The sequence below is a fragment of the Oryx dammah genome, unplaced genomic scaffold, assembly GCF_014754425.2.
Source record: "Oryx dammah isolate SB20612 unplaced genomic scaffold, SCBI_Odam_1.1 HiC_scaffold_11050, whole genome shotgun sequence".
Classification (NCBI taxonomy): Eukaryota; Metazoa; Chordata; class Mammalia; order Artiodactyla; family Bovidae; genus Oryx; species Oryx dammah.
In genome coordinates, this window is record NW_024080444.1 from 8,536,527 (window position 1) to 8,551,707 (window position 15,181).

At 37.4% G+C, this 15,181-nt stretch overlaps 1 protein-coding gene across 4 annotated transcripts in view; it reads left to right on the forward strand.

Moving 5' to 3' along the window:
* The window catches only part of LOC120860261 (receptor-type tyrosine-protein phosphatase delta), a 563,312-nt gene that overhangs the window by 392,450 nt on the left and 155,681 nt on the right, over positions 1–15,181 (forward strand). For all 4 annotated transcript variants that reach the window (XM_040236052.1, XM_040236053.1, XM_040236054.1 and 1 more), the window contains 2 exons: positions 5,994–6,084; positions 11,150–11,359. In XM_040236052.1, coding sequence (XP_040091986.1) covers positions 5,994–6,084; positions 11,150–11,359 — 301 coding nt within the window. The remainder of the gene's footprint in view (positions 1–5,993; positions 6,085–11,149; positions 11,360–15,181) is intronic.

Below are 15,181 nucleotides of genomic sequence, written 5' to 3' on the forward strand. Positions count from 1 at the left end.
TTAACTTGGAATTTGTTGGGAGTGGCAGAAGATTCTAAACAGATGGTACAGAATGATCAAAGATGGAATGGACCAAAGTAAATTCAAGAAACTAAAAGCCCAGCAGGGTATAGCTCACAGGACACAGAGAGATAAATTCCAGGATCCATTGAAAAGTTTTTTAAAATGGAAATGTTACAGTTGATTTTCTATTGTAAAATATTGTAAAATTTCAGAGATTGGACTAAAGGAGGTTAAATTCAATGGAGAGAGAAATTTAGGAGTAGTCCAAGCATGAGACAATGGAATAAAGCTGAAGCAGTGGCGGTAGGGAGGAGGAAAAATGAATGCACTGTAGAGAGTTTGGAAGTAGTAGAGTTTGATGGTAACTTGGGTATGAGAGAGGGAAAGAGTTAACACAGATTGTCACTGGTAACACCTAGGTTTACAGTGTGCACTAAAATGGATCATGGTGCAGTACTGAAAGAGGATTTATTTTGGAGCCACATTTGTTGTTGTTGTTTTATTCTCACCACAGTAAATCTGAGGTCCTATTGTGACATAGAAATGGAAATATAAAGTTGGAATGGGAGACACTTGTGGAGTTCAGGGGAGCACTCTTGGCTGGAGATACGTATCGGTAAAGGATCTACACTGAGGGGTTAACTGATTCCCTGAGCTGGAATGAGATCACATGGCAAGAAATGAGGAAGGAAAGAGAAATCCTTGGCCAGATCCTTGAGGAATTCCACCCCTGTTGAAAAGCTGGGCAGCAGATAATAAATCCTGCTAAAGACATAAGGTTAACATGGTGAGAGATCTTAGTAGAAAACTAGGAGAGTTGGATACAGAGGAAGAACTGAAAATGTTTCCTGTAGGGTCTTATAAATCCTCAGATCAAGTAAGAGAGTCCAAAACTCTCTTTTTGATGCAAGCTTGAGGACCCTGGTGAAGGTGGTGAGGGGGCAGATGGGGCAGAAGCTAGAGGACCATTGACTGGGGAGTGAATGGAAGGTAAAGTCCTAGAGAACAGCAAGGACTTTCTCAGTACTGGGGCCGCAAGAGGTAGGAGAGTGATGACTGGATCGGGATGTGGTTTGTTTTGTTCTTCCAGTGATTGAAATCTAATGGATAGAATCCAGTGAGGATGGAGATATTCAGACATATGGGAAACTAGAACCAGTCAATCCTAAAGGAAATCAACCCTGAGTATCATTGGAAGGACTGATGCTGAAGCTGAAGCTCCAATACTTCGGCTACCTGATGTGAAGAGCTGACTCACTGGAAAAGACTCTGATCCTAGGAAAGATTGAAGGAGAAGAAGGGAGCAACAGAGAATGAGATAGCTAGATGGCATCACTGACTCAATTGATATGAGTTTGAGCAAACTCCAGGAGATAGTGAAAGACAGGGATGCCTGGCATGCTGCAGTCCATGGGGTTGCAAAGAATCAGGCAGAACTTAGCGACTACTCAACAAAAGCAAGGAGTATGATGTATGGTCAGCATCCAAAGAGTGAGATGTGGAACCCAATTCAAGAAAAAGTAACTGACCTTGAAAAGTGGAGCCAGCCCTTCTACTGTACCAGTGAGAAAGACTACAGTTTGCATCCAGATATAGGTGGTCTTGTAGTTTGTTAGAGAGGGAGGGTATTCTTGTCTAAATTTTTTTTTTCCTCTGTATATAAGACATAAAGCCATCTTGTAGCAGAGAGGCATGAGCATCCAGGATTTGAGGCCAGGAAAGAAAGTTTGAAAAAGTTTCTGTGAATATTGAAACTGGGTAAGTGGTGGTCATATTGATAGGCATCACTGAACTTCTCTTGGAGTTTGCTGAATACGAATTTATAGCATCATTCTACCCTGTTCATTACTTTTCAGACTGTATACTGCTCCTTGTGTTCAGACACAGAGAAAGGCAATGATAGATTTCAGCTAAGGTGGAGTGGAGGATGTGGGTTTTGGAACAAAAGAGTTCAAGGAATTTTGAATCTTGGGTGGTTCATGGTACAGCCCTCTGACGGGTTAAATCACCCAAAATGATGGCAGTTTGGGGTGGGGGGGAAGACCATCAAGCCAGGGTGGGTGGTGCAGAGGTAAAGAATCCACCTGCCGATGCAGGAGATGTAAGAGATGTAAGAGATACAGGTTCAGTCCCTAAGTCAGGAAGAGACTCTAGAGTAGGAAATGGCAACCCACTCCAGTATTTCTGCCTGGAAAATCCCATGGACAGAGGAGCCTGGCAGGCTACTACGGTCCATGTTGTTGCAAAAAATCAGACAAGTCTGAGCATGCACACACAGATGCATGCACATTGTATTTTGTAGCAAAAGGGTGGAGGGAAAGACACCTGCGAGAAGCAACAGGGGACTAGGAAAGAAACCCCAAGCCCTAAACGTGAGGCTCATGGCTGAGGGAGAGGGGTAAATTGACATGCCACTACTGGAGAAGTCTACAGTGGAAGCAGTATCCTGAGGGGACAGTTAAGCTTCAGGAAAGGCAAATGGGTGGTGGTTGATGAAACTGTCATTGCTGAGAATACAACTGAAATGTATGGACTTAGACCCAGGAGTTCCAAATTCCCACCTCCTCATTTCTTCAGGAGGTGAGAGCTTCTTTGAAGCAGGTTCCACTTTGCCTGCCCTCGTTGAATGCTTTAGAGGTCTTGGAGAGAAAAGGTTATAGATATCTGACCACACTGTTAATTAATTGTTATGGGGGAGGCTGTTCAATTCTTATCTGAGCCACAAATGACGTGGGTAGTCAAGGAGTGGTGCAGAAGGAAGAATGAGTTCTTTTTCCATGTACAAGAATGGCAACTCGGAGTATGAAAACAGAAATAAAATTATAGAATTCATCAGCTTAACCTGGATTTAGAAGATTCTGAAGGAAAACAATGGGAACTCCCTGATCATGTGCAGTATCATCGCTTTAGGCAAAGACAAGCTGTTCTTTGTGCAATTGGTAGTGAAAAGCAAGAGTTTCCCTGACAAGTGTGTTTATGAAGCCCACCTGCAGTGTCATTTTGTACGCTAGGTTGCAGCCCTTGTCATTCTTCTCCAAGCTGATTTAACATGATGGACTTGTTTGGCAAATCCTTCAGGTGGTGGGAGGACAAGAAGAGGAGGAAGCTTACTCTGGATCATAAAATAAAAGATATTGGCCTCGCTCATGTACTCTCCTCTTCCTTCTCCTCACCCTCCTTGCTCATCAAGATTATTTGTAGGAAAGAAAACGGATGGCCAAGTGATGTGATTCCATGAGCCTGCTGATGAGTTGTTCAGAGCACCATGGAGAGAATGCAGCTACTGCTGTCTGGTTTGACCTGAATTTCTAGGTCAGGGAGAAAAAAAAGTTTGCTAAGTCCTTTAATCTGCATCTGAGGGAATTTCACTGTCCCCGTGTCTGCGTTCTCGTCCATCTCTCCCGCTACGATGGTCAGTACCAGCCAGTAGCAGCTGGCTTCTGTTAAGTGCTCTGTGATACACACTGTTCTGAGCACTTTGTGTCCATTTATTTTCCCTCAATAAGTCTGATATTATTTACTCACATTTTCAGAATGTGCAGCTGAGATTCAGGGATGTTAGATGATCAGCCCAGGATCACATGGCTTATTAGTGGCAGAACCTACATTCTGGGCTAGATGTGTCTCTAGATGCCACATTCTTTACTAGAAACCACTCTAGATCTGCACAGCCCAGCAAATGTAATGAGAGCCACATGTGAAATATTGCACTTTCTAGCAGGTATGGTGAAAAGTACAAAGAAATGGATGTGATTAATTTTAATTACATATTTTATGAAGCCCAATATATCCAGAATATTATCATTTAACATGTGACCATTATTAAAAAATATTGCTATGATATTTTACATTTATTTTTCATGCTAAGTTTTTGAAATCCATTGTCTTGTATAGAGCAGCTGTCAGTTCAGACTAGCCACATTTTAAGTGCTTGATAGCCACTGGAGGCTAGTGGCTACCATACTGGATAGAGTTGCTCTAGACTCTGTTTGTGGAAATGAAGTTCTTAATCACACAAGATTTGCTGAGTTTATTACAGATTTTGCTTTAAGAACAATGAAGGCTCCTGTGTGTGTAATTAATCTCTGTAATAGAATGTGACACAAGCTTGATGGAGCCCATCCTTCTCTCATTCCTTTCCTGAGTGGCAGTCTTCTCTTCTAAAGGTGTGTGTTCATTTCCACAATAAATTTCCACAAAATGTATAGAGTCTAAGAAGTGCTTTATGATACAAAGTAAATGAAACAAAAGCAGACTCTTGCCATAGTTTATACACACACACACACACACACACACATACATACATACATACACACATACATACGTACATATGGGCTTCCCCAGTGCCTCAGTGGTAAAGAGTCAGCCTACAATGCAGCAGATGTGGGTTCAATCCTTGGGTTGGGAAGATGCCCTGGAGAAGGAAATAACAACCCACTACAGTATTCTTGCCTGGGAAATCCCATGGACAGAGGAACCTGGCAGGCTACAGTCCATGGGGTTGGAAAGAGTCAGACATGATTGAGTGACTAAGCACAGCACACACACAACACACATATATGTAAATATATGTATGTAGGTATTATATATAGTTTTATTTCCCCTTGGGCTTCCCTTTTGGCTCAGCTGGTAAAGAATCTACCTGCAATGCAGGAGACCTGGGTTCGATCCCTGGGTTGGGAAGATCCCCTGGAGAAGGGAACGGCTATCCACTCCAGTATTCTGAACTGGAGAATCCCAGGGACTGTATAGTCCATGGGGTCGCAGAGTCAAACATGACCGAGTGACTTTCACTTTCACTTATATCCCCTTACTGTTTTATCTTGAGCAATTATTCAGTCTCTGTGAATTTTATTTATTTATTTATTTATTTGGTCAGTTACCTGTTCTTAAAGTTTTTATTTTTTTTTAAACAGGGCAAAGTGAAATTATGCATTTCCTATAATACATGAACAGTAGGAAGTGATTAATGTGCTAATTGTTATTATACATCTATGTTCAAAGTCTTTGTATAGGAACTACCAAAAATCAGTATGAACAGAGTCCCTGTGAATACCAGAGCAGGGTATACACTATATAGAAGTCACAAAATAATTTTACAAATAACCTGTATCTGTTTGGGGACAGGTACTGTTATACATAAAGTGAAGTTGACCATTCTCAATGTGAGGACTTGCTTATTAATCTTTTTGTCTTTTCCTGTAAGTGTATTGTATTAAAATCTATTTTGAAAGCCTCAGATAGTGACTGTCTCAAAATTTCTGCAGTTCTACCTTAAGATGTGCAATTTGATGGGTAGAAAGCGAGGAGAACCTTTATGCCTTTATATATTTAATAACTGTGAGATGACAAGTAATTTTTATGCTTTTATTTTTTCCAAATAAAAAGTACTTATATGGTATATAAACAAAATCATCATCATTGTACAGGCATTTATATGAGCTTAGAGTAATTTTTGAGGAGGGCGTGGCAACCCACTCCAGTATTCTTGCCAGGAAAATCCCCATGGACAGAGGAGCCTGGCAGACTACAGTCCATGGGATCACAGAGTCGGACACGACTGAGCAACTAAGCACAGCACAGAGTAATTTTTATTATACATCTTCTTTTTAAAAAACGCTCTTATAAATTAATGTCATAGAAAATTCTTGGCTCAGCAGCCTGTGGTGGTGGATTTCGATATACCTGCCTTGCATGTGTCCAGCAACAGGGTACTAACAAACTCTTTCTGTTCTGTTTATGATACCTAATAAAGGGCAGTCAACCATAGTAATATTACCATACAAGATCATTGAAGTTACACATAAATGTCTACCCATGTTGTTTTTAAAATTGAACAAACAGGTGGTTATTTGTCATTGATAGACAAGTCACTCCATATTCATAATTTGCTTTCAATCTCAATCACTGGTCTGTGGAAGATTTAAGGATATATCCATCTTCTTTTCCCTCTGAACTAACCTTATTTTTATCTGTCTATTCTCATGCAGAGGTTACTACATAATAATTGTGCCTTTGAAGAAATCTCGTGGGAAATTTATCAAGCCATGGGAGAGTCCAGATGAAATGGAATTAGATGAGGTAAACTGTGTTTTGGGTGGTATCTTTCATTAGTTGCTTAATTTTTAAAATAAGTGTCTCCTGTCTGTGGAGACCTTTCAGCATCTGATCTGGGCGGATCAGCTCCTACATGGCTGGCTGGCTGGTCAACTGCCTAGTTGGATGGTTCAGTGCTATGGGCATGCTAACCTCTTGGGATCCCAACAAAGAGCTTTTTCTTTAATTAAAAGACATTAAGCTGCTGTAAAGCTTACAACCTATCTAATCTTTGTTGGCTTTAATATTTTGCCCCTTGTTCCTTGTAAAACATAATGCAGAGGTGTGGAAGGAGAAGTGAATTGTCAGCAAAGACTTAATCACCACTGTTAAGAATTCCAAGGTCCACTTCATTAGTGCAGTGGTAGTTGAGGTTGTTAAAAATGCTAAGTTACAGTTTGCACCAGAGTTCAACACTTGACCTACTATGTGTTCTTGACCAGTTGCTGACAGAATTGTGCTGATTAGCACATTTTTACTACCTTCTGTGTTTTATAGGATTTCAGAATCAAAAATGCATATAACTTTAGGAGCAAACAAAACAAATCACAGAATTTTGAGCTGAGCAAGAAATATGGTACAAAAGTACCATAAGGTAGTATGATTTTAATTTCTAAAATCTTACAATAACAACAGTAAGTACATTGGTATTGTTTTTGCAAAAAACTTTTTTTTGAAAGTGAATACATACAATACAGAACAAGAGCTAATTTTTCATACTTCCATTTAGATAAGAAAAGTGTGATCGGAAGGGTTAAGCCAGACCCTCAGAGGACCACAGCAAATTAATGGCTGGGGTTCACATTTTGAAATACCATATAGGAGAGACTTTATGATTTTAATATGATTCTAGTCTCAATCAGTTCTGAAGTCAAAAGCCAAAAGTCCCTATTTGGGGAAATATGATATTTTAATGTACTGAATTTATTTACAGCATGTTGTACATCTTATAACTCAACCTGTTATTCTTAGGTATTTTCTCTCCATCAAATTAGTTCATACAAAGTAAAGAAAAGCAGAAATTTCCTAACTGCGTTACAGGGAAATGTTTATTTCATTCATGTCTGTACTAAGGAGACTATGATCTTGAGAGATAAGGACTGTTAACTTCTTTTGGCAAACGTATGTCATCCCTAGAAGTATGGTTCATCATCACCCATTTCATTTATCTGACTTCAAGTTGATCAAGTTTGGAATGGGAGATGAGTTGAAGGTTAGGACTGTATTTTGTGTCAACGTGTAGTGATTAGATAAGCATTGAAGGAGTGTAAAATGAGGCACATTTCTATAATGTTGTCAAGTAATTTAGGCTTTATATTTTACGTTTCTTTTCTGCTGATATTAAAGGAACTAAACTCTTTTTATGCTGTCAGAGGAGTCTATCTGAAAATGCCAGCTGATGAACTGTTCTGTAAACATTCTGAAGCAAGTCATGGTTTACTTGCAACTGATCAGTTAATCCTAACATATTCTTTATTATTTTAATCAGTTCTCAGCTAAAATACAGAATTCAGTTGGAATTGGATTTAAAATGGAAAAGCAACTTATAAAATCTGACTCTTTCTATCTATTGAAAAAAACAGTTTCCAAGGAGTTAAGATCCAAGCCAAAAATGACATAAAATACTTTAAAAAAAAAAAAAAAAAGGCTTTCCTTAGAAGTAGAGCCATTTGATAGTAAGTAATAACAGGCTGATTCTCTTTTATAGCCAGGTTTTAACCTCCAAAATGTACAGCAATTCTAATGGATTAAAGTATAGAGCTATATGACATTGAACTTTCTTGCAATTAAATTCTATGGGTCTCTGCTGCTGATTCCCATAACAAAGGGTCATTTTAATCATCCCACAAGTTGTGGTGCATTAATCTGTATAATAGTTCGATAAAGAACATTTATTAATTCAAAATTTTGGGGTCAGGATGGGTTCTTTCCTACTTTTGTTACTGATATAATTGAGACCACATTGTAGAATTAATGGTGGAAGAAATAAGATATGCATTGACTGGAAAATGAAAATTATTTCTGATAAAAAACTAAAGCCCTTGATATATCTTCTGGAATTACCTCCAATACATCTTGTAACTATTGTGGAGGGGAACAAATGAAAGTAGGCTATGGCCTCACTTTGTGCTTACTCATCCAGTTTCTGATTCCTACAGACAGATTTTTTTTTTCCTACCATGGATAATAAAAGCATTGTAGTAATTTTATCTATAGCTTGGTACTGCCAGGTTTGACAAAGCTGTGTTCCTCTCTTAAATGTATTTGACCAAGTGATTTTTTAGAAAGGCCTATAATTCAAATCACTGAAACCCTATCATTGAATAGAATGGTGGCCTAAGGGGATTTCCACATGTGTGCTTCACATCGAGGCCCATAAAAAATAGAAAGAGGCTTTCTAAACAGAGTCACTCTCAGTATTGTCTTCTGAGCTCATTTATCCTTTGTCTGGGGATAATCTTCACATAATAAATTCATAGACTGGAAGTCTTAGTTGTCAAGGTCAGACTAGGCAGAGCAGACCTTGATAGTCAAAATGAATTTTGGACAGAATGACTCCTAAAAATATTAGTTATATTTAATTCAGGGCAAGTCTTGTAATATATCATAAGCTTTTCATCGCATTGTACTTCAAAGGCTTGCTATAAAATAATGTGGTCATTTGTGGTTGTAACTTGAACATATTGGCTCACTTCATGTCATCTGAGCACACTTGACCCATTTAAAGTATAACACAGGAAGCATCCCACAGAGGTTAGGGCAGCCTCAGGTTCCAGGTTTGACCTTAGGGAATGGCAGCATTGGGTCTAAGGAGGACCAAAACACTGAAATATTTTAAGGTACTTCCTGTAAGTCTTCTAAAGAAACCCCAGCAAAAGGTACTCACTCATGACAGTGATATGGATGAATTATGACAGTTGCCTACATCTGAAGTATGAATAAAATCAAGGTAGAGTTTGATCAGTGAAGTAGAAGAGGGGACACAGTTGCATAAACAACTGATGGTAAATGTTTCTGATTAACCAACTTCAAAAAGCTTTTCAGCTCATCTGTACTGCATTTGTCCTTCTCAAAGTAATGGCCCTTCATCTCCTACATATCAACAAGAACCTGTGTAGCGACTTTTCAAGTATATATTAAACATTTACATCAGAATTTTAAAAAATATTTAAAGAATCCAGAAAAAAAAGAAAGTATGCATTTTTCTGTGTTAATGAAAGCAGATACACAAAAATTATATATTTAAGTATAGACTCAGTTAAACAATTAAGAGTATTAATTTAGCCTAATGTTGCATTTGTGTTTCTTTAATATTGTGCAGCCTCCAAGTAAACAAAAATATGGTTGGAAAAAATATCTTACAAATAATTTCATTTTACCAATTGAATCCAATATTATTACTTTCTGTTGTGCCTTAGTTTCCTCATTTGTATAGAGTAATAATAATCTATCTTATAGAGTTTTTATGAATAAATGAAATAAGCTATGTTTAGTCTCTTGAGAATGGTGCCTGGCACCTAGTAAGTGCCTAACAAATACAATTATTATTGCCATTATCATTATTATAAGAAAACCTAAATTTGACAACAGGATTGAAAGATAGTGCTATATTTCTAGACTAGCTTTATTTTAGGCCAGCTGGTCCATAACTGATCAGTCTATCTGAATTTATCATGAGATGGTCCAGTTTTGCTAAAGAAGTCTATTGTGGTTTCCATAAAAGAGCTTACATGTTAAATAATTTTAATTGTATCAATAAACTCAAATTTTAACAGAAAATTTGAGAACATTATAAATTAAATATTCAATAACATGGGCACAAATTATATATAATAATTACAAAAGAGTAATTTTTACATTTTTAGGTTATAATTTTGACCAGCTTAGCACATTGACACCTTTGTGTTAGAGACAAGTTTACCATCAAGTTCCTAACAGAAGCTCTTGGTATTTGCCGTGTGTATAGTCTGCAGCTATTATTATTACAGAAGCCTGGCTTTCCTTGTGTAGGGTCTCAGATAAACAGTCTTCTCTATAAAGGTAGTAAAATCAATCAGCATTCTTTCAAAAAAACAGTTAAGTTGCCTCTTAGATTCAAAGGCATCTCAGACTGCTATAAACTTTCCCTAAGCCCGATAAAATATCAGTATTTAATGGGAGCAGTGAGAACTTAGTCATCATGTTGAAATTGTCATATCATTAACATGATTTTCTCCAAATAGTGACTCCAAAAACAATAGAGTATCAAGCCATAATTTGTACTGTTTTTTCCTTTTCAAAATACATGAAGGATTTGTATATATGCGTGTTTATGTTTGTTTCATTCTGGGTAATATAATTATTTTATCTCTAACCTGCCTTTATCACCTAGCTAGATAATTTAATATCTCCAGAGAGCTGTTAGCTCTGAAAAAACTTGCTGTCATGATAAATGCAAGGAATTGTACCCTAAATGGTTAATCAAGGAGACAAGTCAAGCCAAAAATTGTTAAATAAATGACAATGTCTGTTTAAAATGTTAATTAAAAATTGGTCATCAAAGTCTATTTTATGCTTATTTGAGGGACTATACATCATACAAATTATGTCATTACTAAAAGCAGTCTAACATGGTACTAATCTCTTCAAAATGTTGGCCTTTGACTTTATCTGAGGTTAGTACTTGTTTAATAAATCACAGTGATAAAGCCTGCATGACAGGCTTTTGTGAATCAAACTGACTTTTTTTTTCCATAGACAAGTTGTAATGCTTTCTTGTCCCTTGAAAGGATTTCATTAGAGTGGACAATGATGTGAGCTACCAGTAAAGGATCTAATTGCTCTGTGTTTATGGCCGGAGCCTTGCAACCGCAATACAGTGTCTTACCTTACCAACAAGACAGGCATTTGGAAGACAGACTGAGATTTAGTAATGCTGACACGCATGAGAAGTGGACACATTGTATTTGGGTTGTTCCCAGCCCTGAATTAATTTCCCTTATTAAACTGTCATTAAGTTGGGTTATTATTGTTTACATTTCTTTCTCTGTTTCCCACTTTTTTCTTTAAGTTGCTTAAAGAGATATCTAGGAAACGCAGAAGCCTCCGTCATGGAAGAGAAGTTGAATTAAAGCCATATATTGCCGCTCATTTTGATGTCCTTCCCACCGAGTTCACCCTGGGGGATGACAAACATTATGGTGGATTTACAAACAAGCAGCTCCAAAGTGGTCAAGAGTATGTCTTCTTTGTGTTAGCAGTGATGGAACACGCAGAGTCTGTAAGTGAAATGTGATGGCATCTGTCTTATTTTCTATGGTATTCTTAAATACGTGTTTCACCAGAAAGGGGGATACGGAGCTACATGCATCCTAATTGTTTCTCATGAGATTTGACCTCAATGTAGTAACAGGCTGTCTACTCTTTGACTGTTGCTGAGTAATCTGCTTGTGATTTCATTACAGATAAGGCTGTGTTTCTAATCACAGGACATTTAGGTGGCTTTCTAGTTTATGAAGTCCAGATCAATAGTGCATGGTGCCGTTTGTTTCTTGTTTTTTTTCTTCTTCTGGCATTTGTATATCTTAATCCAAGACCCCCATCTTGCCCCAGGTCCCTTCTTACTCTCCACTGGTAACCCCTAGTTTGTTCTTTATATCTGTGAGTCTGTTTCTGTTTGGTATTCATTAGCTTGTTTTACTATTTTAGATTCTACATGTAAGTGATATCTTATGGTATTTGTCTTTTTCTCTCTGACTTATTTCACTAAGCATGATTCTTCCTAGGGTCATCCATGTTGTTTAAAATGGCATAATTTTTTATGACTGAGTAATATTCCATTGCATATATATATATATATATATCATATTTTCTTTACTCATTCACCTGTAATGATTAGAGACGTTGAGCCTCTGTTCATATGACTATTGTCTGTATGTCTTCTTTCAAAACCATGTCTATTCAGGTATTCTGCTCATTTTTAACTGGATTATCTTTTTAAATAAAAAAAAAGAATGTTGAGTTGTATGAGCTGTTTATATTTTGGATAAGGTGAGGTGAGGTAAAAGTCGTTCAGTCCTGTCCAGCTTTTTGTAATCCCATGAACTGTAGCCTGCCAGGCTCCTCTGTGCATGGAATTCTCCAGGCAAGAATACTGGAGTGGGTTGCCATTCTCTTCTCCAGGGAATCTTCCCTACCCAGGGATCAAACCCAGATCTCCCACAATGCAGGCAAATTCTTTACCAGGGTATCCCTATATTTTGGATACTAAATAGTTAGCAGTCTTGTCATTTGCAAATATTTTTCTCTCTTTCAGTAGGTTATCTTGTTTTGTTGATGGATTTCTTTGCTATGCAAAGTTTAATTAGGTCCTTTTTTTCCTTTTTATTTCTTTTGCCTTAAGAGAGAAAAAAAAAAAGATATGATTTGTGTATTTCCTGCCTATATTCTCTTCTAGGAGTTTTCTGGTTTCAGGTCTTACATTTAGGTCCTTAATCCATTTTAAGATTATTGTGGATATAATAAGGGAGGGAATAAGAGAGGGAATGTTCTAATCTCATTCTTTTATATGTAGTTGTCTAGCCTTCCTGGAAAATCCTATGGATGGAGGAGCCTGGTAGGCTGCAGTCCATGGGGTTGCGAAGAGTTGGACACAACTGAGCAACTTCACTTTCACTTTTCACTTTCATGCATTGAAGGAGGAAATGGCCACCCACTCCAGTGTTCTTGCCTGGAGAATCCCAGGGACGGGGGAGCCTGGTGAGCTGCCGTCTATGGGGTCACACAGAGTCGGACACGACTGAAGCGACTTAGCAGCAGCAGCAGCTTTCCCAGCATTACTTATTGAAAAGACTATCTTTTCTCTATTATATATTCTCACCTCTGTGGTAAAATAGTTTACCATAGGTGCATGGACTTATTTCTTGAGTCTGTTTTCTTTTCCATTGATCTGTTAGTCTGTTTTTGTGCCAGTACCATGCGATTTTGATTACTACAGCTTTATTATGTAGTCTGAAGTCAGGGAGCAAGATTCATCTAACTTTGTTCATTTTTTCCTCTATCATTTGGCTTTTCAGAATCTTTTGTTGTTTCATTTAAATTTTAGGGTTATTTGGTTTTGGATCTGTGAAAAATGTCATGGGTAACTTGATAGGGTTTGCATTAAGTCTGTGGATTACCTTCGGTAGTTTGGACATTTTATAATATTAGTTCTTCCAATCCAAGGACAGGTGACATCGTCCCAATTCTTTTTATCATTTTCAAATTCTTTCATCAGTGTTTTATAGTATAGGTCTTTCACCTCCTTGGTTAAGTGTATTCCTAGGTTTTATGTTCTTTTTGATGCAATTTTAATCAGGATTGTTTTCTTGCTTTCTCTGAGAGTTCATTATTTGTATATAGAAGAGCAACAAATTTCTGTATATTAATTTTGTATCCTGCAAATTTATTGAATTCATTTACTAGTTCTAATAATATTTTTGGTGGAGACATGAGGGTTTTCTATATATACTATAATATCATCTACATATAGTGACAGTTTTACTTCTTCCTTTTCAATTTGGATGCCTTTTATAGGAATCTTAATGTGACACACGTCTGGATAGAAAGGTGACAGCTATCATTGCTCATCTCTTTTCTCATCGCTCATCCTCTTAAACTGACTGTTCTCAAATATGTATATATATGTGTGTGTGTGTGTGTGTGTGCACTTAATACTAGGTATGTTGTTGCAAAATACCTAATAGATCTTAGCCTGTGTGATTACAATAGGAACTAACAAACTCTGAGATTAAACATAGTATATTTCCAAGTATATGAAAAGATCGACTGAGAGGGGAGTGGTGATCGTATGTATTTTATTCTCCTAGAACTGCCAGTGAGCCCATAGTGCTTTCTGCCCAGATTCAAGGGAAGTTCTTTCTAGGAAAAGGCAAGCATAGCCTGTATCTTAAATTACAGCAATTTACCAGTGACTTTATCAGTGAAAAGCCAAGGAAGTTAGAAAATAATTCAATAAAACAGAGGATTCCTAAGGTACTCTAAATAATGAGTTGTCTTCTTTTATGTAATTCATCTTGCTCTTAGGTTGTTTTGTGCTTCCGTTGCTTTGAATGTTAAAAAGACAGAGAGAGAGGGCGAGAATGTAGATGGGAGGGAGGTAGATTTTGAAGTGGCTGGTCACATTAACATTTAATATATATATTCTAAACTGTATCTTCTTTGGGGGCCTAAAACTGACAGGTATGGCAATTAGGTAGAGCCAGGCCCTTCCACTCTATAGGAAGTCTAAGATATATCAAAGATTTCTCCACATCAGGTGTTAGCATATACAGTGGGGCTTCTCTGCAAATGACTGAAGGAATTCCCTTGTGGAAAATCAAAACACAAAGGTAGCGTTTCTGTCTGGTTTACCTTTGTGCACAGGGTGTCATTTGAAAACAAAGTGACAGGCTTCCTGGAATTTTAATGTACGGATAAGCTTTCTCTTTCTAGTTGAAGGTTTTAAGTCAGAGCATGGGATGCTGGAATCATATTCTTTTTTAAAATTATTTTTAGATATTTAAAGAAATTTTCTTTAAATAGCTGTAGGACATTTCCTAAAGCACGTTCGGAACATTGAGGCAGATCAGAGACTCCAACGAAAAGGAAATCATGCACTGTCAGAGACTCTGGTTTCTAATGTCTCCCAAATGTTTCTACTAGTGTTGGAAAGTATCACCATATGAATAAATTATATAATTAGCATTTCCTTCCAAATGTAAATTGTCTAAATTGCCCCTTTCTTCATTATCCTTTTCAACATCACTTTCAAAACTAACAGTATTTCCTTTGTTTTCTATGTGTCCATGTCAGCATTTATTAGAAGAGACTTGCATTCAACTCATATAATGCTCTTGTAGGGATACAGTCTTTTGTAAACTCCAGATTTTCATAAGTGATGAAAGGATGGGGTGGTAATTTGCATACAGAAAATGTCTACCTTCCTACCAGTGACGTGATCTGTCCCCCAATTAACTGCCTCATTAAGAGTATCAAAGGACTGGTTTAGAATGACTAACATTTAACCTTTTCCATTACCCCCACATACTGAACAAATTCTTCT